The following is a 23,628-nucleotide window of genomic DNA, read 5'->3' on the forward strand; positions in this document are numbered from 1 at the left end:
TCCCCACTCTCTCCCTTTGGGGTTTACGTCCTAATGCCTGTTCTTCACAGCAGACTGCTAAGTAGAGAAGAGAAGCAGCAGCAGTCTTAGGGACAGGCGTTAGTGACATTTGGTTTCAGAGATGACACGAAAGGGGATGAAGTTCACACTATTCCCTGACTTCTGAAAGTTTACTTAAAAAAGAAAGAGACAATGTGAATGTGAAAGATCTCTGTTTTCTTGCCTAAATGTACATGACAAGATGGTACAGAGGTCCCTCAGGCATGGTGGGTTTCAGGGTCCAGAATTCAGAGGATGAGTGTGGATGGACGCAGACAGAGAGAAAAGGAAGAGCTGATAGCATTGCTAAATGTGTCAAAGCTGCTAATAAAAAAATAATAGCCATAATCACACAGGGACTCAAAGTCCATCAGCACCCAAAATTGTTTCTTTTCTCTGTACCCCCTTATTTTAGTTTTCTACAGCTAAAACTTTCCACCAGTATAATATAGAAAATTGCAATAAGCTGGTTCATTTGCAAAAGAAAATTTATTTGAAATACAGTCAAACCAGCTTACACACCTTGGTATATTACTACAGAGGGGCTTTATCCATTTTATGAGTGTTTGACACTGGCTACAATAAATCTCTTCAGCACTTCACTTTTTCATCTGCATGTTCCAAGTCTTATTATTTTTGAGGTAAAGTCTGTGTTAAAAATTTCAACCTTCTGCAGAATTTCAAAGACTTCACATCAAAAGCATTCGATGTGATCATTTTACACACAAGATTCTAACAGATATACAATAATTCACTGCAATTTGAATTAAGAATGTGATCTAGGCTGGAAAGGTAGCTCAGCAGCATGAGCAACAGCCTGGCATGTGCAAGGTCCTCAGTTTGATCCTAGTATCACAAAACAAAAAGTGGCTTATGTTATTCGGGCTTTAGATCAGTTCTCTTCTTAATGGAGTTGTTTTTGCAAACGAGATGATAGGGTTAAGAATGTCCTTAGAAAATCCTTTGATAGAGCAGCCAACACGCTCCTGAATGTCTCGAATGTCCCACCCCACCTCTGCTTCGGCAGCACCTGCAGATCCTGCCTGTCAGCAAGTCTTCCTGCTCCGCCACCTGCCTACTGCGTTGCCCTGGCAGTAGCCCACCTACTAGCTCCTACAAGTCCATACTTTGAAAAACTTACCAACTGTCAGCCAAAAGGACTAAAAGCAATGCTTGTGAAGACACTACTAAACTTGACAGAAACATCTGCCCGGCAGTCGTAGTGGGACTGCCCCAGACTTCTGTGACTCTTCCGCTGCTTGTCACTGCATTATTTATGAACAGGGATCAGTGACGTTATTAAATAGGAAATGTGATTTTGATAACCCTAAGAAATCCCACCAGTCTCTGAGCTCCTTGTTTAGTAAAGAATTACTAAGAAATAGTAATTGGCCTCGGGCAGTTAGAAAGCCTCTGGCCCCTCCAGCCCTATAATTCTAAAACTGTACAAAAGTGGTCGTGGCTTACATTTTAGCTGTGCTTTCTAGTCAGCTCCTCAGCCTTATGGGCTGCTGGTGTTCTTACCTCCTTCTCTGATTCTTTCCCAGTATTAGCAGCTATCTTGAGACCATTAAGGCAGTTTGTGCTGTGCGTTTGTTTGTTTGTTTGTTTGTTTGTTTTAATGTATTTAGTATATAGTCCACAGGGTCTCACTACACAGAGCAGAAGGATTTTTTTTTCCTTGATGGCACAGGCTGCCTGAAGGGCGGGTCTGGTAAGGCAGGTGGAGCTGGGGATTGAACCATGGTCAATACACAGGTCAAATTCATAGTGAGTCTCCTGTTTTCAGCCTCCCAAGCACTAAGATTACAGTCGTGCACCATCATGCCCAGTCTCAGTTGCCGACTTAGTGTGCCCCAGGGGAAGGGCCCGCATGGCGTTCTGTGGATTGAACGCCGCTCCCTGCATCAGCCTAAGCAGATGCTTTAATCTGCTGAGCTATCTGGCCAGCCAAGTGCTGTTTCTAATGACAGCACAGACCTGGGAAGTGCACTCCAGGAAGCTCAAGGGCAGAACACTGTCACATGTCACGGCAGCACGGTGATTTTCCATCGTCAGTGCCACATTGCCTTCATGCACCAGCCTGAATAAGGGCACAGGGCTTCTCTGATGGGTGATTCTTTATTAAAATTCCATTTCCCTTACAGCCATTATCAGCGATTTCTGAAAAAATATTTTGGAAAACATAATTTTGCATGCCCCGCTAGATAGAGACTCCCTGAGGAGGGAGGCAGGTGGTTGTCTTACTTTATAGCCAACACACTGAGGAACATGTGAGGAATTTTAACTCTTAAATTAATTGTGTGTGTGACAATCCGAAGAGTAATGTGGCCACGTGGTAACTGAAAAGCAGGCAAGATGACAGAAGCGGTACTGAAATCTAGATCGTACAGATATGATTAGGCCTACTTCTACAAGATGGATTATATAGACAACAGATAGATGATGGGCTACATCGGAGCTTTCTGATACCCAAGAGTTGGTGAGTAGAGATTACTGTGGAATCATCAAACTTACTCCCTCTTGTTCCTCGGCCCAAACCCAGACTTACTTCCGCACGTTGGTGTAGTACCGCAGAGCCGGAGGAGCAGGTACATTCAGGGAAGCGATGTCAGCTGCTTTGCGATCTGAGCTCTAAAACACCTTCCGCAGACTAATTCTCCACACTCCTTCCTCCCTCGCTACCTTGATGCCAAAATGTAGAGGTACCTGCAAAAGCCAGGTCTGAAGACGGAAGGTTCACGAAGTGGGAGGAGCCTGAGTCTTCTCCTTCAGCCGGGAGCAGTCGCCATGGCAGCACCCCCAGCAGACAACCCCCGCACGATGGCCTTACGGTTAGGGTAGTCTCGCACGAGTCTGAGGTGCAGGGCTGCAACCAGAATTTTAAGAGTCGAAGCAGTCGCAGTTCCATGTTGCATGTGCCACCATGATGACCAGGGAGAAGAGCGAGTGGCCTGCTCACGCTCACCTCGGCCGCAAGGACAGACGCGCAGAGTGTGACTGCGCTGCGCGAGTCTCCCTTGGCTCTAGATCAGTGTTTCAGAAATCAGCCTCAGTATCTGTTTTTACACATATCCCATTGTAGGAAGAGAATTGCTTCCAGAACTTAAGACAATGAGTAAAGCAGCTACTTCCAAAAGCTATGCATATGTGTACTTGTACATAAATATGCAATATATAAATATGCATCACATAGCATGAATAATTGCATATCACATTTTATATAACTAGTGTGCATTACATAATGTATGACTATTATAAATTAAACTACATTACATCCTACACATTCAATTTTAAAGTAATTTTTTAAAATGGTTTAGTAGTCATTCAGTATACACTGACCCTTTACTGTAGAATCCTGACTTCATAAATATCTATTTGCTAGTAAAATTTCTCATCCTTATGTCTTTTGTTATAGATATTGTAAGAGAAATTAAAACATTATTTGTGTCTATATCATTGATGTATAAGCAATAATCAAAATTTCAGTGACTGATTAAATTTTTTAGGATGTCTTAGAAGGGCAGACCAAATAGCTCAGCAGATTAAAGTGCCTGTTTAAGCAGACGCAGGGGCCGAGGGTTTGATCCCCAGGTCGGCCATGCCGGCCCCGCCCCAGGACGCACTGAGCCAGAGGTTGAGACTGCGCGTAGTGGCACTCGCCTGTAATCCCAGCTCTTGGGAGGCTGTAAACAGGAGGATCACTACGAGCCCGATCTATGCAGTGAGACCCTGTACACCCTGTCCTAAATACAAAAAAAAAAAAAAAAGGATTAGAGTGAAATGCACGTTTCTTTTAAACTCTTTCTAAAGTTCCCCTCACTGTTTGGTTTTTTGTTCATACGTGTTCCCAGGACGTAATGATTACGTCTGCTGTGGGGCTCGAAACACCTCTGGTTCTGTTCTCAGTGCCTTTGCCTGTCCTCTCCCCCGCACCCCTGCTCTCGGTCCCCCTCCTTGTTGTAGAAATGCTGTTCCGCTCACTGCGCACTCCTGTCCGGTGACTCTTGTCACTTTCTGAAGCAGCTCTGGCAGGCTTCTTTTATGAGTGTCTTGAGGAGGCGTGATCATAAAAAAAAAAAAACCCAGGGCGCGCGGCTGCCCGGGTCCGCCCAGCAGAAGGGACCGTGACACACACGGCTGCGCGTTTCTCCCACCTTCTTCACCTGCTCGGGCACCGTGCAACTTCTGGCTCTGCCCAGGCCAAGAAAACCCGGCCAGGTAAGCGTACTGAGTGGACTCAGGACTAAAGCAGCAATGACCGAGCGCCTCGACGTTGAGTTTTGAAAGCTCAGTTAAGAAACTAAAAGCCCATGGGGCCGGGGAGATGGCTCAGTAGGATAAGCGCTTGACTGGCAAATGCAAGGATCTGAGTTCAATCCCCGGTTCTGAAAAAAAAAAAAAAAAGAAAAGAAAAGAACCTAAAAGCCCAATTTGTCAGAAAGCACGTTCTTTAAGACCTCTGCAAAATATTCTTCTCTGAAATAGAAATGTTGTGCTCGGCTGTGCTCAGTGACACAGAAACACAGGCCTTCCTTTCCCTCTGCTTTCTCTGAATTAAGCTTCCCCATGAGGTGAAAACACATGACTGGCTGGGCAGGTGACTTTCAGTTGCTCAGTGCCTGAGGAGTTCTAGCTATTAATCAAAGCTTAGTACTACTAAGTATATAATTGCATAACATGTAATCCGATAGGAAATTAATATAGCTGGTATCGTTCACTACAAATTGTCATGGAAGTTATTAACATTCATTAGCAATTTTCTTGCAAAAAGGCACATGTTTCTGAAGTGCTGCATCTCATCAAATTAATCTGAATTCCTGCTCTTTATCATTTAGATGTTCAATTAATTATTTCATAGATGACAATTATAAGACTTCAAAAAAGAAAGAGGGGACCATTCCTTTTTTTTTTTTTTTTTTTGAGATATGAGTTATGCACCAACTGTGGGTTTAAGTCAAGCACACGGGTAGTGTTTACTAGTTAAACTTATAACTAGGCTGCCAACCTGCATGTTTCTGAACAGCATAATTTTTAATTCTCCACCAATTACTTTTCTTCAGGCTTATTTCCAGTAATTTTAATGCAATTTCTTTGGCTTAGGAGTAAGCCAACCAGGAATTAATTTCAGCAATGTAGCGTCTTCTTGGCAAGCGTGAGGCCCTGAGTTCGATTCCTGGTAAACCCCACCCCCCCCCCCGCTAGAAAGAGTAACAATATTAAGATATACCTTATGCAGTTAAGTAGTACTGTTGATCGAAAGGTCTTTGCACATTCCTTTTATTATCTGTTGATAAGTAATTATTACTTTTTAATGTGTTACTTCCCTCATGCTATAAACAATGCAATTATTGCTGTGTGTTTACTCATTGACGTATCATAAAACAAAATCACTGTAAAACTTAATTTTTAACAAAAAATTATTAGCAATAATGTCTTCAATAGACTCAGGATTGTTGTACATGGATTTTGACATTCACCTCTGGCCTATATTGTGCTGGATTATGATATTTCAACAACTCCAAAAAAATTACTGTATTTTTGAGATGAAGTCTTGCAGTGCAGCTTAGGCTGGCCTTGAACTCACTTACTTTGTAGCCTAGGCTGATCTCAAACTCACAAGACCCCCCTGTCTCAGTCTCCCAAGTGCTAGGATTACAGGTGTAGGCCACTATGCCTGGCCCACCACTCCAAAATTTCAACTACTGCCTCTGTGACTAAAGAAGGAATTTGTAAGTATGTATTTCTTTGTGTTCTTTGATTTAGAATCTTATTTTAGTAAAACACCTGAGGGCAGGGAATATAGCTCAGCAGCACAGTGCCTGCCTGGCAAACACAAGATCCTGAGTTCAGTCCCAGGTACCAACCGCCCCAAAACAGAACAGCACCTGAAAGTAGGAGACTGATGGCAGGATTTTCTACTAGTGATTAATGTCCAGGTTTTCACAATTAATAGAACATGATCAGTTGAGATCTTTCTCTTTCTTTACTGTTTGAAATTTTTGTTTTGCAGGACTGCTAGAACATTATTGGATGAGTAACAATGTAAAGTTTATTTCAGTCTTCTAAGATAGTTCTCAAGTGGGTATTAGTTTCAGTGTTTCCATCTTCTTTCAAATAACCATCTTTGATTCATTTATTTAAACAAGTAGGTGCTGATTGTCATCTGCAATCTGTGAGGTACTTGTATCTGAGCTTACTGTCCCAACAACAGGTGACTGCTGACCTGTTCTTCAGATGAGGAACTGACATTCAGAGAAACAAGGACACTCATTCACAGAGCAACGTGGGTATATTTCATGACATAAATACAGCACACAGGAAGATGTTCTGAGAGAACCGTGGGAATTAGACAACCGCAAATATGCAATGTGTAGATTACTTTTTTCTCTTTCAATATAGCATGGTACTGTATGCATTTATATCCACATGCTTAGGTGTACGTTAGAAGATTGTCTTTGAAATAAAGACTTCACTTTGAAATAATTAGAATCACAGGAAAGTTGAAAATATAACATGAAAAATATCCCAACGTCCTTCACACACTTTCCCTAACATTAAAACACTTTACTTTGGTACATTTGTCAAAACTAAAAAAAACGGGGCTGGGGAAATAGCTCAGTAGAATAAGTGCTTGCCTGGTAAGTGCAACAGCCTGAGTTCAATCCCCAGTTCTGCCCCAAAAACCCACTAAAAATCATTAGTATACTATTAATTCTTCTCCTCAACTCATAACCCTTTCTTTTTGAATAAGTTCACTCCCTTTTCCCAGTTCCTATATCTATTGTATATCATTACTAGTTTTATTCAAGAGCATAAAATGATAATTTACAAAACTACAAAATTTGGCAAGTGCAAGAGCCTGAGCTCAATCCCCAGTTCTGCCAAAGAAAAAAAAAAAACCTACAAAATCTACCTAAATATAATTTTCTACCTGTTGTTATTCTCAATTGTCTTTGCCTTGAGTGAATGAGTAGCATGCCTTGAGATCGCGATCCATGAATATATGAATCCATCAGAATTAGCAGGGCATTTTATTTTTTATTTAATTAAAAATTGGGATATAAAATTGTTGACTAAAATTACCACTACAAAACATAGAACTATAAATAAAAACTAATACACAGCTTTATACAATGAAGAAAGTAAAACAGAATGCTCAGAGTTGTTCACCTCAGTAGTTTCAGCTCCCAGTCCCCAGTAATTACTTGTTGTTCTTGATTAAGTATTAAAATTAGAAATGAATTCATCTATATTCTACTTTGCTGTAATATTATACAACTTCCATAGTGAAAAAAAATGTAAGTAGTGGATAAATTTAAGACTGCTTTGACAAACCAAAAACAATGACATGGGGGAAGGGGCTTTATTTTTATTTATTTATTTTATTTATTATTTATTTATTTATTTATTTTGCAGAACTGGGGATTGAACTCAGGCCCTTGCACTTGCCAGGGAAGTGCTTATTCTACTGAACCATCTCCCTGGCACCAGAAAGGGGCTTTAATATTGCTCATAGAAACATATCACATATTAGATCGATAATAAATCATGGTTATGAACAGGAAACCCATGCCATTTGAACTAAGGGGTCATGGTCAAGCAAGGCGTTTTAAAATTAAGCATCCAAAATACAATGGCAAATATCCAATTCTTAAATCTAAGCCATTTTTATCCTAGAATTTTACCAAATTTGGTGAAGTTATCATTTAAACCATCATTTGTTAAAGTACTATATATATATATATATATATATATATATATATATATCATGAGTAGATTATAATATTCAATGTAGATTACAAATAAGGAAATTCATAAATTGTAAAATAAAAGTGACTCTCATAAAGTAGTTATGTTAGAGTACCTCACAAAATGCATGTCAATTTTACCATATTCAAATTGCAATACTGCATATTACTTTTAAATGATAACTTTTATCACTTAAACAGAAATAATTTCTATAATTACCCAGTTTCTCAATGTAGATATTTATTTTTTCAATAACTTTATTGAAAATCAATGAATACATAGCATATTAAAAATTGTAGACAAATATTGAAATGTGAAAGATATAAGATGTAGACAGAGTAAATTTTTTTTTTTTTTTTTTTCAGAACCGGGGCTTGAACTCAGACCCTTGTGCTTGCCAGGGAAGCACTTATTCTACTGAGCCATTTCCCTGGCCCCAACAGAGTGAATTTTAGAGAAATATTTCTGAAATGAATACATATCATGAGCTTAATGGTAGATTACACAATGTAAATAAATTATTTATAAACTTAGATGAATATAACAATAAAAATTGTCCAAAATAAAAATGAAGAAGAAGGAATCTACCGATCAGTTATGTAATAGTTCACTCTGTGCCAAAATCAAGAAACTTACATTCATATAATAGGAATTCTCAAAGTAGAAAGGGGTAGGCAATAAATATTTAAAGATTTAAGCTCTCTGAATTTGGTTGAACTTATAAACCACATTTCCAAGAATAATGAACCTTTTGCACAAGAAATTTGAATAAAATCACAACAAGATACACAAAAATAAAATGGCCCAAAACTTATTATAAAGAAAAAAAACTCATTAAAGCATATGCATAAATAATATTAGCTATGGAAAATCAAAATTAAATAACATTTAATTTCACATTAGAAAGAGAAGAAAAAACCAATTGTGTAAGAAATTAGACTAATTAATTTAAAGGACTTAAAGAAAAAAAAAAAGATCTGTCCTCTTTGAATTTTATACTTAGCAAACGTAACTTTGAAAACTAAAAGTAAAATATTTTCCAGTTATATAAACTCGAAATATTCTAATATGTCCAGATGTAGCATATAAGAAATAATAAAGAGCATAATTCAAAAGGCAAGAGAAGTTCCTATATGGTCCTGGGTAAAGAATTAAGAGCTCTCAAAATGATAGTTATGCAGGATTATGTAAAATATATTAGATGAACCCATTAAAAGGTCATTAAAGATTTTCACAAAACAGTATCAATCTTATGTCAGGTTATACACATATTCTTTCATGTGTATATGTGTAAGTGCATATGTGTGTGTGTGTGTGTGTGTGTGTGTGTGTATAAAAGACAAGGAAAGGGCTGGTGAGATGGCTCAGTGGTCTAAAGCACCTACTTAGAACAAGCTTTGCAAAGCACAGGGACCGCAGTTCGATCCCCCAGCACCACATGCCAGCCAGCCCTGCCCCCTGGTGGGCTGAGCTTGCCACACACACACACACTAAATAAATAAATAAATAAACTTTAAAAAAAAAAAAAAGACAAGGAAGAAGTAATATAAAGTCAATGGAAAATGGAAATATGCTTTTTAAAGTTTCTAAAACTAGGAGAAAATGTCATACCACACTTGTCTTTTAAGTAGATTGTAAGTCAAAGATACAGTATAAATCTTAAAACAAAAATTAAGATTAAGCAATATTCAGAAAATTAAATATCAATTAATTAAAAATTAAATGCTTCAAAACAATTGAATTAAGAAAAAGTATTCATGATAGTAAAGAATTATTAAGAATACAACATAAGATAAATACTGGAATGCAAATAAATGACCAGCACCTCTAACAGTTTGGCGATAGGATATCACACAAAGTTCTTGTACGTTGTGGACCTGGACAGTGAGCATGACACTTACTGGTGGCCAGGTGTCACTTGTGTGACTGAGCTCCTGCTATTTCCTTGATATCTACCCTGTAGACCCAGATAGAATCATGACCCGTAGGGTGCAGGAGAAGTCCATTTGCAGAGTATGCTTACAGAAATATTTTGTTGCTGTATACAAAAGAATAACTGAAAGACTCCTTTTGTATACCTCTTATTCTCCTGCATTTAATTATTTGTCCTGTGTGGTGGGTTCTTTCCATTCTCATTCACGGAGTTGTGGTCATTTTGATCCCTCTCTAGAACATTTTTTAGTAGTCTGGGTAGGCTTCGCTTTGTCATCATGAAATTCTTTAGTTGTTCTTTGTCATGGAAGTATTTCATGTCTCCATCATACTTGAAAGAGAGTTTTGCAGGATAGATCAATCTGCGTTGGAATTGGCTTTCTTACAAGACTTGTAGTACTTTGCTCCATGCTTTTCTTGATTTGATGTTTGTGAAGAGAAATAGGCTGGTATTCTGATGGGTTTTCCTTTAAATGTGATCTGTTTCTTTTCTTTAGCAGCTATTATTGTACTGTTCCCATGCTGAATTTCTTGGATCTTGATTATTATTATATGTCTGGATGTGTTTTTAATTGGGTTGTTGTTATTTAAGTTCTACATGCTTCCGTTACCAGTGTGTGAGATTGTTTCCCCATGTTTGGGAAGTTTTCTGCTATTACTTCTGTCCATATTCCTTTTATATCATTTGTATTGACTCCTTTCTCATTAATGTCTATTAGTCTTACATTGTTCATCTTTGCACTGTCTTGCAGATGTTTAATTATTTTTTTCTTGCATCCTAGTTGTTTTTAGATCTTTTCTTACTTTTTCACTAGTTGCAACGGTGTCTTTAAGGTCTGAAAGTCTATTTTCACTTTCATTCAAACATTTTTGCCAGTTTGTGATTGAGATTTTAATTTCCTGTATATCACACTTTGAATCTGTTTCATACATTCTTTTCCTTTTCTATATTGCTTATTCAAGGATTCCGTCATTTTTCCATTCACCTTTATTTTTTATCAATGTCTTCTTTAGAAACATTTAGTAATTCTTTCATTATAGTTATCATTTCTTTTTTTACTTCAGAAATTATTTCTGCTCTGATTTCCTCTATGCCTTTCTGCAGTTGTTTCTTTACTGCCAATGCTATTAGTTCAGAGATTTCAGGTGTGTGATTTCCAATTTATTCTATGCTAGTGTCTCCTGCATTTGTTCTGGGTGGGCTCAGGGCCGGAGGATGCATTTTGCTTCTTCTCTTTGTTTTGTTTTGTTTTGTATAGCACTGCCTTCTGACATTTGGTGTAGAGCTTTGGTAGAGTTATTACCTTAGCACTAAGTCTGCATCTATCAAGTTCAAACTCATCCACATGTGTGTGGCTTGGGTCTGGTTGCTGTGCTCCATTTCTTCCTGCTGCAGCCCTTGGAGGTGAACCCTCTGTGCCACTCTGTCAAGGATGTTCTGCTCTTGGATCAGCTTAGTGGGTCTTGCATCTAGTGTCTTTACAGGAAGTTCTACTGCAGGGTTCCACACCAGGCCTTACCCTGGGTCTGGGCTCTGGGTCAAATGAGGATGGGGCAGGCCCAGGGTTCTCACTCACACACCAGGCCTGGGTTGAGTAATGATCCGGCGGGGCCCAGGTGATCCCACTCACATGCTGGACCTGCGTCAAATCTCACTTTACATATTAATGGATATTGCTTATTGCTTTTCCAAATAGAGAAGATGATCTGTACTTCCCACAGAAGGGAGTTAATGTAGTTTTTTAATCCTACCTTTCCCCCCCCCACAATCTGTGAGAAATAAGCTAAAAAAACAATCTGAGATTAAAAGTTCATCAAAGAATTACTATTGATAATAATGAAGACCTGGAAACAAAACAAGAAGTATTAGAAGTACTCATGAAAAATATAACCATTGTTATTAATAGTATGATGATTTGCATAGTGGAGAAACGCCCAGGAAGCACAGCTACTGTCCTGGTATCAAGGACACAGACACATTCCAAGATGCCTGCTTGACTCCTGAGAGCATCAGCTTCACATTCCTGATGTTTATCCTATTCGCACTCACCCTAGAACCGACTGACTGCAACACACAACGTGTTTCCTTTTCCTGCTAATCAAGAGTGCTACCTTTTCAGTTAAACAAAACAGAAAAGAAGTTACAGCTTGTCTTGCACATCCACATTGCCAGCCTCAATCCATTTGCACTTCGAGGCACTATTAAGTAAAGGAATGTTTTGGAGACACAAGCGCTGAGGTGCTCACATGGAGTATCCGATAACCTCTGGAAACTGAGCTGGCTGCTGAGGAACTGATGAGCCAGCTGCATAAATGACATGAATATGTCAGAAAAAGGGGTGATTCCTCCCCCAGGAAGGCAGCATGAGTGTTCATCTCCTCCCCAGAATAGCGCACAATTCAAACTTTGTAAGTTGTTTTTGCAATTTGCCGTTAACTATTTTAGAACACAATTGAGTAAAGGTAACTGAAACCACAGAAAGCAAAATTAAAGACGAGAGAGGCCCACTCTGTACACAGCTGTCAATTATGTTTAATAATAATAAGTTAACAAGTTGAGAATCAATAAGCAATTTTAATAATGATGGTGGGAATATAAAATGAAACAACTACTTTGGACAACAGTTTATTTTCGGTTGCTTTTTTTGGCATGGAAATGAAACAATATAATTTTTAACATTTTAGTAATAAAATCTTTTTTATTTTATAAAAAGTAATCTTCAAGGGCCAGGAAGATGGCTCGGTGGAATAAGTGCTTCCCTGGCAAGCACAAGGGCCTGAGTTCAATCCCTGGTTCTGCAAAAAATAAATAAATAAATAAATAAATAAATAAAATAAATAAATTAAAAAGTAATCTTCACCAAATAATAAGATAATAATGATAGCTGTTACACTGCATTATTTTTATCAAATATTTACTCTGAGTACAAGATATAAGCCAACAAGATTCTGACAAGAATAACAAACTGATAATAACACAAATCTTTCTTTTCAATAAACGAAGATAAATTAGTAGTTTAAATGAAATAAATTCTTATGTACTATACATTGAAAACACTTTTAAACACTCTAGAACATGAGGTTTGGGAAAGCACTTGGACAACAATTTAAAATCACCCCGTAAATATTCACAAACCCTATGACCAGCAATGTCCACTCTAGAGACTTAACGTGCGCAAATGCATACATACACTTAATAAGTGTTTAAACATGATTCCTAGCAGCATCGTCCATGAGAGCAGGAGAAAGAAGAAAGGAAGAAAAGAAGGAAGAAAGGAGGGAAGGAAGGAAGGAAAGCAGGCAGGCAGGCAGGCAGGCAGACAGACAGACAGACAGACAGACAGACAGACCTAAATGTTCACCACAGGAGAACAGGTAAATATATCTTAATGGATTCTCACAATGGTATATCAAAATGCCATTCATTAAGACTAGAAAATACTTCTTCAACATTTCACAGCAGCAACTTCAATCCACTTTAGCAATATCATAGTAGTAAAAAAAAAAAAAAAATTCTAATCATTGTGGGCTTCTTGTAGAGCAAAGATACTAATTCTGTGATACTGATACCCTGCAGATCTAGCTGGAAAAACTAGTTGCTTTTATGCATAAGTAATCAAAATTTTTTCTGTTTCTTAGAAACATTGTATGAAATATCCCAAGAAACATATTAATAGACATTTTATACATAACAGATCAAAAAAATTAAAAAGAGAATGAACTTTGAATTGGCCAACAATATCTTAGCAACCAACTTCAATATGGTTGGAATAAATCACGTGATGGTGTAGACCATGGGCTGTAAATAGGAGACTCTTCTTGTTTTCTCGGTTTGCCTAGGCTTAGCTATATTTTATGTTAATAATCATACACTCACTGTCTTAGATGGTCTTCTGGTCAATTTTATGGCTTAGTAGAATTAGCTAGAGACAGCCAATAGTAACCATGGATCCTGATCACCTTTGTACAAAACCCTGCCCTTGAGGAGTGACTTCATAAGCATAAACTTCAACTTCAGGAGAAAGCTCCTCTCCAGTTATACATAGCCCTTACCCATACTGCTACGGCATACAGAAGAGGTGGGCATCAGAAGTCATGTAGTGGGCATGTTCCAAACAGCAAGTCCATCAGTGATTCTGTGATGCGTTGCCATGGTAACGGACACCAGCCTCAGGGCAGGGGTGGGGGTGGGGGAGGAACCCAGCTCAGGCCATTGCTATGTGGGTTGGTGAAACTGGATCTGGTTCATGTTGTACAACTGTTCCTCTTAGAGGCTGTTAAAATGACAACACTTCTTTTACTTTTTTGTTTTATTTTTTCATTTTATGTATTTAGTGCAGAGTTTGCAGGGTCTACAGGATCTCACTATGTAGATCAGGCTCATAGTGGTTCTCCTGCTTTCAGCCTCCAAACTCTGGGATTATAGGTGTAGGCAAACACACCCAGTCTGAATTACCTTCTCAGCACACCCAGGGGGCAGGACTGGCATGGGCACACCAGGGGATCAAACCCTGGCCCCTGCACTCTGCCTAAGGCTAAGCAGGCACTTTAGTCAGCTGTGCTGTCTGGTCAGCCCTGACAGCATCTTTTTTAAAAACAGAACACAATCAAAAGCTCTTGTAATGTACAGGTAGTGCCTGTTCTTTGTATCACTAAGAAAATGTAATTAATCTGTTTCATGCTGATACCGTCAAAAAAAAAATCCTACTGTACAATAAAAACAAAGGAGCTGTAGTTTCTCTAACTTATTTTCCACATTAGCACTGCTGACCTTTTCTTAAAACTTTAAGCATCACAAGGAAACCAGTGGGAAGGGAATCATGTGCTGGCAAAGTAGTTAAAGGGCAGAAAAATTCACTAATGTGAGAAGGGATTAGTGAGGGCTGGAGGACGAGCCCCTCCCGTCGAGCAAGCAGGTTTAATTTCAGCTGCAAGGCAGAATCCCACATTGAAACTAACAGGTCTGACATCATGCAAAGCGCGCATAAAAACGGCCCGCTCCGAGGGCGGCCCAGCAGACAAGGCTCTTGGGAATGTAAGGTACTGGAGTGAGAGAACTCTGCCCCTAGCTCCACCAGCAGGGAGAGTGGCCACTAAGAAAATCAGCTTGCTGGGAATCTCCCAGTTCTTCTTTCAGACCTTGGTTAATACTGCTAACGAATGCTTTTGGTCAATAAGTATTATTATATAAACAAAAATTTTAAGCGAAGAAAATTAAATTACTAGGAAATGGATTTAATTATGGAGGTAGTGTGCTTATCACACTTTTGAAAGTGAACTATTATCATATAATTATTTGTTAAAAATGTCTTTTTCCATATGGATATTTCATTTTGAAGGGAGGCTGAGAGAGCTTGTACACTTTTTAAGAATACTAAAAAACACCCTTGTGTAATTCTGTGCTGTTTCTTTGCCAGGTGAGTCTCCGTCCACCGGCCTCCCTCGCCCCCGTGCAGAGGATGCAGACCAGACCTCCGCCCTGCAGAATGAGGGCCCGCAGACGCCCCTCTCTGGGGTCTGCGCTCTTCCCGCTGCTGCTCTTGCAGCAGGTGCGGGCCCAGTTTCCACGCGAGTGCGCCACCGTGGAGGCTTTGCGCAGTGCTGTGTGCTGCCCGGATTTGTCTCCCTTGGCCGGGCCGGGGACTGACCGCTGTGGCTCTTCGTCGGGGCGGGGCAGGTGCGACGCAGTGACCGCAGACTCCAGACCCCACAGCCGCCAGTACCCACACGATGGCAGAGACGACCGGGAGGAGTGGCCCCTGCGATTCTTCAACAGGACGTGCCGCTGCAATGGCAACTTCTCAGGGTACAACTGTGGGGCGTGCCGCCCTGGGTGGACAGGAGTGGCCTGCAACCAGCGCCTTCTCACAGGTAAGGGGTAGTATGAACTGGTGCGCAGACCTGGGTGAGGACCGAAGCGCCTCCTGCAGCCCGGTGGTCCTGTTAGCTCAAAGATTGCCTGCAAATTATATCCATTTCCCCAGTTGAGCAAAGTGAGCCTAGGACGGGTTAAGAAACATGTGACACTTAGTACAGGGTTGGAATTGAAGCCCAGACCTTTAAACCCACAATATTCCCTTCAAAAGATCAATTAATGGGTTGCTGTATGCTAGGAACTGTGAGGAACTTAAGGTGTCTATGCTAATTGCCAAAGATGAGGTACAGAAAGGTTAATCCCACACATCTGATGCTTTGTACGCCTGGAGTTCACACTGAGATCTGTGGAGCGCTAATCTTTTAGCTTCTCCAACTATCCCTATAGTCAGCAAAGAAGTTTGCCACCAAGATGATCAAATTCAGGCATTTTAGCTGAGCGTCTAAGCCTGCAGTCGAGATAGCATCCTATGCAAATCAAAGCATTAAATAGTAACAGCCCATGCGACTTGATCGTTCTCTACGTGCCAGACCCTGGACTCACAATGTGGAAGAGTGTTAATTAGTCTTTACTATGATCAAGGCCTGCCCAGTTGCTTTTATGGGTGTGCTCTGATTTTTATCACTCTGCAAAGCAGGTATTGTACATATTCACATTTTAAAGATGAAATACTGAGCTTAGAAAATGTTCCCACATTCATAAAAAAAAAAAAAAAAAAGCTCTGATCTTAGTCACTGTGCTATACCCCTACTTGATTTTTGCAAGATTCATGATGTTAAAAAAAAACAGAAATTCCAAGAAAAAAGTCAGTAGTGAGCAGAAATGAATATGAGAGGGTCACAGATTCATAAAATCCACATGAAAGACTTGGAAATACACAAATGTAATTTTAAAAAATAACAGAGAGCAACAAGCTAGATATGTGTACGGAGGGAAAGAAAGAGAAAAGGCTGGAAGAAGACTTTAGTTAGGAATATTTTTAAAGTGGAAGTTCCCTAACCCAAATGTCCAATATCCAAAATGCTCAGAGCTCTAAAATTTTGACACAATGCCACAAGGGGAGAGTCCTCTACTGTCTAATTTTGTTGTACGAATAACAGGCTAAGTGAATAGGGCATCCATTAAACAAATCAGTTTTTTTAATTAATCAAGAAGTCTCATTATGCATTTTAAAATACAAAAATTTGCAAAATGTGAAACATGTCTGGTCCCAAGCATTTCAGAGACAAGGTGCCCAACCTGTAAAATGATTAACAATCAGTTTGAACGTAGACATATGTAGCCATTAATGGATGAGCAGGACACAGGGGGTTCATTCTCTACTCATCCTTGTAAGGCAGCGCTTTTCATACCTGAATTTTTCACCCCTAAAGTCAGAAGAAATCTTCTGGACTTAAGCACAGAGGAGCAGAAGCACTTTGTCCAGGCCCTGGACATGGCTAAGCGCACCCCGCACCCCCAGTATGTCATTGCCATCAGGAGATCAGAAGAAGTCCTGGGGCCAGATGGCAACGCACCACAGTTTGAGAACATTTCCATCTACAACTACTTTGTCTGGACACACTACTACTCTGTCAAAAAGACTTTCCTTGGGCCAGGGCAGGAAAGCTTTGGGGAAGTGGATTTCTCTCATGAAGGACCAGCCTTTCTCACCTGGCATCGGTATCACCTCCTGCAGCTGGAGAAAGATATGCGGGTATGTATGAAAAAGTTCAATTTCAAGTCCATGGCCAACGTTGTGCTACCCATTTGTAAGTCACTGCAGCTAGCTGCTGTTTGAAATGATTAGAATATGTGAAGACAAAGCGTTTTCATGCTTCAGTGTACCTTTGATATCCATTTTTCACCTCATACTGATCACTTGCTGATTAACTAAACTTGACCTTCTTGTACAGTGAGAAGGAAGTATCAGTGAAGAGAAAGCCATTTAAAACATTCTTAGGCATGAGTTAGGCACTAGGAATCTCTCCTGGTCCCTAACTTTAAAAGACCCCCAGGGAGTTCAAAACAAAGGAAATTCATTTTGTGTGGATCCTTCTTTGTTAAAGATGAGTAGACGCCCTCTCCTGGTTGGTGAGTGTGCATGAACCCCTTCCTCCGCCCAGCCCCAAACACAGGCTATGCCTCTGTCACAGCGGAATGGGCCAGTAGTAGTCCTATTTATTACAGACCACTGGGAAGGCAGCAACAGAAAAGGGGAAAAGGGCCTAAGGGAGCCCAGAGCTCAGGCTTTTAGAATGTAAAGGCCAGACAACTCTGGCTCTAGGAGCCTGACAGAACCCCAGTGGAATTCTGTGCCGTGCAGGTTGCAGCTATCTCTCAGGCTTCTGCGACTTCACTCTGCAGCTCTCTTAAGATAATGGAAGCAGGAACAGCCAATGGGTGCTGCTGAGGGTCGAAGGTGGGGGAAGGGAGCGAACTGCTCTGCACCTTTGTTTCTAACTGGTCTACCCCGTCTTAACAGCTGATGATTCCGTCCAACACAGGTTAGAGTTTAAGACATGAGCAAATGTTCCTTTCCATTTTGATAGTTATATTTTTGTTAAGCCACATTTTTCTATACACTATCTGAAGACTGCACATCACTATATGAAATTATGGCTAACTTTTTTGACTATTATAGTCATTTTATTATCAATAGGCATAAGCATCGTGTTGTGCACCAAAAATATGTAGTTTCTTTAAAAAAAATTCATCCATCAGATATTGCTTTTAATTAAAAGAAATTGGCTTTTCAGGATCATAAAGTGAACCTCACTTTGAGTAGAGCTATTTCCTGCTTATTTTTTAAGCAGATACACTCAAAACACATCAGATCTCAACTAGGAAATTCATAAATTAAACTTGCTTCCAGGACTTAATAATCATAAGCTCCTCCCCCCTCGTTAAAATTTTAAAAATTAACCTAAAAACTTCTGAAGACAGAAAAGGTGTCTAGACATATGTATTGGCTTTCAGGATGCTTGCAGCAGCATTATCTCAAGAAGAAAAATTGGTTAGAAGAGAGGTAATAAATGCTCTAAACTGCAGAATAAATCATTTCTTTGCAAGTAGTCTTCCTTATGCAGTGTGAGTGTGATTAGATGAATTCTTCTAGCAGCACACACATCGTATTTTATTGCTCTGGTTACAAGACACTCAGTGGCTTTTGTGTGCGTGAACCTGTCCTCACTCGCTGACTCTAGATCTGCACATCTTCGCATCCCTCCCTACGGATGCGCCTAGTGAGAGGCTGGTGGAAGGTCTTCCAAGGCTTCCGCTCAGCTGGTGCAACCCTCCACCTCTTTAAGGCACAAGGCAGCCAACAAATTCCATTCTAAACAGAATGCACCGCTGAAACCCTATCTGGATTTGCTCTGGTCCCCAGTGGTCCACTACTGAAGCACAATCTGCTTCTTAATGATACCTTGGAAGCTGCCACTAATATGTGTGGACCACCAATAATGGCTTCTAAATGAGGTCAACAAACCCGTGGAGATTGTCAGTAACTGGAGGTGCCTTGCAAAGCTGCTGACCCGGTAACATGGCCACAGATCAGGAAATGTGTTCCAGAAAGGAATTAACAGTGAAAGGGCATGATGTATTGTATGTTTAAGAAACAAAGCAACAGCATCCTTCCACGTGAATCACACCTCTGAACCCAATGCTTGAGAGGCTGAGGCAGAAGGCTGTCTGGGGATTTGAGGCCCGTATGGGCCACATAGTGAGTTCAAGACCAGCCTTAACTACACTCTCGCCTCTGACTGTAACTCCTTTCAGGGCAAAAGAAATGGGAAGTAACAGAGTAAAGTATGTTCTGAGGTTGGGACCTTGACTGCAACATTTTTTAAAAATGTGAAATCAGTACCAAATGGAAGTTGGGTCTTTGGTCTAAAATGGAACAGACCCAAAACTTTCTCCTGTTTAGCATTCCCTGTCTGAATTTCAGGCAGAGACCTGAGCTCTAGTTTAGAGTCTGCAGCAGGAGTCTAAGCCAACAACCGCCAAGCAGAGAAAGTGGGAGAGACCATGAGCCCTGCCATCAAACCAGAACCTGACTGAATACAACCATTTAAATAAAATTAAAAAAACAGAAACAGAAGGCACTGTTCCAGGATACACATTTCCAAGTTGGACCTGACATCACACTAAGAGTTAGCGATGTTTAAATAAAAGACAGGGGATGGAAGGGATGCGTAGAGAGCTCATAGAATAAGCACTTGCCTGACATGCACAAGGTCCTGAGTTCAATTCCCAGCATGGCGAAAAACAAACAAGCAAAAGACAGGAAATGGAAAATATAAATGTGAAGGGATGGATATTTTTATGGATGATTTTTTTCTATATAGCCAGGAGAAATGAAATTACCTGACAAACAGAAAAGGCAGTAATAAATTTTTCCTTTCAAATTATTTGAGGAAATACTGAGTTGAGTTTCACTGTCCTGGGTCTCAGGGACTTCTAAGTAGCACACAGGCTATTCACTGCTTCCTTAGGGGACTGGGGAGACCCGGTAGAAACAACAGAGCAAACCCAGCCAGCAGGCAGAGCGGAAGCAGACCACCCCCAGAGAACTAACGAAGTTTCTGTGTCTAGGACATGCTGCAGGAGCCTGCCTTCTCCCTGCCCTACTGGAATTTCGCAACCGGGAAAAACGTCTGCGATGTCTGCACTGATGACTTGATGGGCTCCAGGAGCAGCTTCGATCCGACTCTCATAAGCCCCAACTCCGTCTTCTCTCAATGGCGAGTGCTCTGTGAATCCCTGGAAGACTACGACACTCTGGGAACACTCTGCAACAGTAAGTGCCAAAGGAAAACCCACAGTCGGAGCTCCACGTGAGATAAAGAGCTTGCACAGGCGGCAGGAAGCCCTGCGTGCTAGAATGTTTGAGGGTCAAACCTGTCGTTATTAGCTGCAAGAATCCTTACACGGACGCCCCCCGAGCGCCTGCTGTCTGCAGGACAACGTACGAGGGCTCCTCGGAACCAGAGAGTGCCTGCCTTCTTGCTTAAATGGGTCACTGCTTTGCCGAATTCTTTATTTTAGAAATGCCTAGATGTGTAAATTAATCCTCTTATATTCAGCAGTACTTAGTAGTCATGCGTCTAGAGTTGGAATTTCATAGAAGGGCTTTCTCAGGAAAATCTGAAATATGAAAAAGAGCTGGAAGTGTTCTGGGGATGATGGACTAGGAAGGAAGGAATGAAAAGAAAAGACTTTGTGTTTATTTAGTCAAAGTTAAAAAAAAAAAAAAACTGAAGATGGTGTTGGGGGAATCATTCAGAAAAGGAAAACATTGCTCAGACAATGTCTGCCAGCACCTGACTTTTTGTTCTTGCAAAATAAATGTAAGAGATGTGATTTGTTTATTATATCAGCAAGAGGTTCTGGCTGCGCTACGTCATCCTACCTGGCCTGAAGGCCTTTCCTGCAGGTCCAGCTGATTTTACGTGGCTCTCTTCCCGAGATTCTATTTCTTTCTTGGACAATGATGCTGTCTCTGTGCTTTTACTACGAGGCCTTAGTTATGAGAAGCCCTTACTCCACTTAATTTTTTCTTTAGGTTTTTATGCATATTTTAAATATTTGCTCTTCTGTATAAAAGCTAGAACCATGGGAATGTATTTTGTTATCCGCTCCTATGATATTTTGCAACATTCATGCATCAAATCTTTAGTTCCTTTATAAACGTAAATGTATTCTAAATAATTCAGAAAGAAGTAGATACATGGAGACATTTCACCAGAAGCAGAATATTTAGAAACACGTGTGCTACACACAGAAATAAGGAATGTGATCACCTGTAACATTTTCACTGTAGGTGATAAAACTTAGGAAAAAAATGTAATTGTTTAGTATGAAAAAAAATGTGTTCCCGCCTGTGCTGGACAGATGAAACCAAGGGCTGTGATCCCTTCAGACATTTCTGCATCTGTGTTTTTCTGGCCAGGCTGAAGTATTTGGGCTTTAAACTTTTATAGACATTTTCTAATCATATCAATGATTAGACACCAAAATAACCACAACTTAGGGCCAGCCAAATAGCTCAGTGGATGAAAGCGCCTGCTTAGGCAGAGCGTAGTGGCATGCTGAGCCAGCCCCGCCCCGCTGAGATGGTGATTGAGACTGGGCGTGGTGACACGGCCTGGAATCCCAGGGCTTGGGAGGCTGAACACAGACAGATCACTACGAGTCCAATCTACGTAGTGAGACCCTGTAGACCCTGTACTAAAATTAAAAAAAAACCACAAAATTTAAGTGGGCATACACAATTGTAACATTGAAAGGAAGACAAAAAGCGAAGGTATTTTCTTTGATCAGCTTTCCTTGTCAATTAATGTGTACATATCACAATTTAGAAGGATAGCTTTGTGACACATTGATAATCTTTCTTAAGATTGCTCAGTTCAAGGTACAAATACCAAGCACTTTGTTAGGCAAGATAGGAAAAATTAAAATTAGCCTTTTATTGAACACATACCTTGTCTCATATTGAAATGTCTGCTGTGTTATCTCACTTGAGCCTCACAGCAATCCTATTTTCTCTGCTCTTGGGAGATCTTACCTAGGCCTGCAGAATCACAGATCACTATTTACCGGTGACCCGTATGTACTTACCCTTAAATTAATCCTTTCATAAATTCTCCATGCTGGCTTGTTGTACTTCACTGCAAGATTGAAAAGTGAATTATTAATATCTAAAATTCTGCCAGCCACTAAAATATGAGATTTGATTAATCACATCAAAAGCACTGCTCTTTTAGCATAATACTTCTCAAATCAATTTTCTTATTCAGACATTCTGACTTTCCACAAGCGGAAATTCCACAAAACTGTGATTCATAAGATATTAATAGGTGCAACAGCAGAGGCTGTCCACATGCAAACAAAGTTAAAAATAGCTGGCATAAAATTAAACTAGTTTAACGAATTTCTTTACTATCAGAATTTTCTACTGCAAAACTCTACAAGGGCAAATTATGGTGCAGCATTTTAAGTACAAGTAATGCTTTTTTAATGATTTGTCAACAACTCCCGAGGCAGTAATCCTTAAAACATCAGCTTATTTTGCTTTGTTTTTGAACCAGAGTCTCTCTATGCAGTCCAAGCAGACCTTGAACTCATCATGTAGCCCAGGCTGGCTTTGAACTCATGGTGATCTTCCTGCCTCAGCCTCTCATGTGCTGGGATAACAAGCATGCAGCACCATCCTGGCCTGAAAACATCAGCTTGAATTGGCCGTTTCTGATAAATGTGCACCCCAACAACCCACATACACAGTGCTTTATAGTTCCAATAGATACGATTTGTTTATATATTGCATTAAGGTTCATTATGTTAACCAATCAGGTGATAATCATCATGTGAACTATGAACTGTATGACATCGAAAGCTTAAGGAAGTAAACAAAAATGAGTTGAAGCTACAAGGTCTTCTCTTCCTACCCAGGGGGTTATTTTGCATCTGCCTTTAAGGCCACAGATTTCTCTCCAGAGACCCCTGAGGCTGAGGGCTACAAAACACGCCTAATCACTCTCCTCTCCTCCCACCAACGTAAGCCTTCAGTTTTCCTCATTTCCCAATGAATTAAATCTGACTTTCTGACCTCAAAACTTGAGTTTCTCGTGTGGCTCTTGTCTACCTTCTCAACGTTCTGCTATGACCATTCAGTGTCACTTAGCTCTGGAAAAAACAAAGCAGAGCCAGTCAGACTCTACAGCCAGCACTGCTTTTCAACTACGACCATGTACACTGAGCAGCTCTAATGCCAGGCACTGCACCAGGATGCTGAGGTGCCCTGGAGGCCTCCTGGGATTTTTCTTATAAATAAAACTTAACTCTTATTTCTTATACACAAAATGTAAAATTGCTTGTAAAATTTATCCCACTTTATCTATAGAAATTCTCCACAATTCTTCAGATGTCTTTGTTCTTTGTAAATTTTTTCTTTGTGAAAATTTTTCTGGACCCATCAGATTAGAAATTCTCCTTGTTTTTGTCTCTGTCTCTGTCTCTGTCTGTCTCTGTGTCTCTCTGTCTCTCTCTCT

At 40.2% G+C, this 23,628-nt stretch overlaps 1 protein-coding gene across 1 annotated transcript in view; it reads left to right on the plus strand.

The window, feature by feature from the left end:
- The first annotated feature begins 15,209 nt into the window (after positions 1 to 15,209).
- Positions 15,210 to 23,628, plus strand: part of Tyrp1 (tyrosinase related protein 1) — a 17,948-nt gene continuing 9,529 nt past the window's right edge. The window contains exons 1-3 of the mRNA XM_004631707.2: positions 15,210 to 15,594; positions 16,972 to 17,294; positions 20,174 to 20,378. Coding sequence (XP_004631764.2) covers positions 15,210 to 15,594; positions 16,972 to 17,294; positions 20,174 to 20,378 — 913 coding nt within the window. The remainder of the gene's footprint in view (positions 15,595 to 16,971; positions 17,295 to 20,173; positions 20,379 to 23,628) is intronic.

The sequence above is a fragment of the Octodon degus genome, unplaced genomic scaffold, assembly GCF_000260255.1.
Source record: "Octodon degus isolate 3935 unplaced genomic scaffold, OctDeg1.0 scaffold00044, whole genome shotgun sequence".
Taxonomy (NCBI): domain Eukaryota; kingdom Metazoa; phylum Chordata; class Mammalia; order Rodentia; family Octodontidae; genus Octodon; species Octodon degus.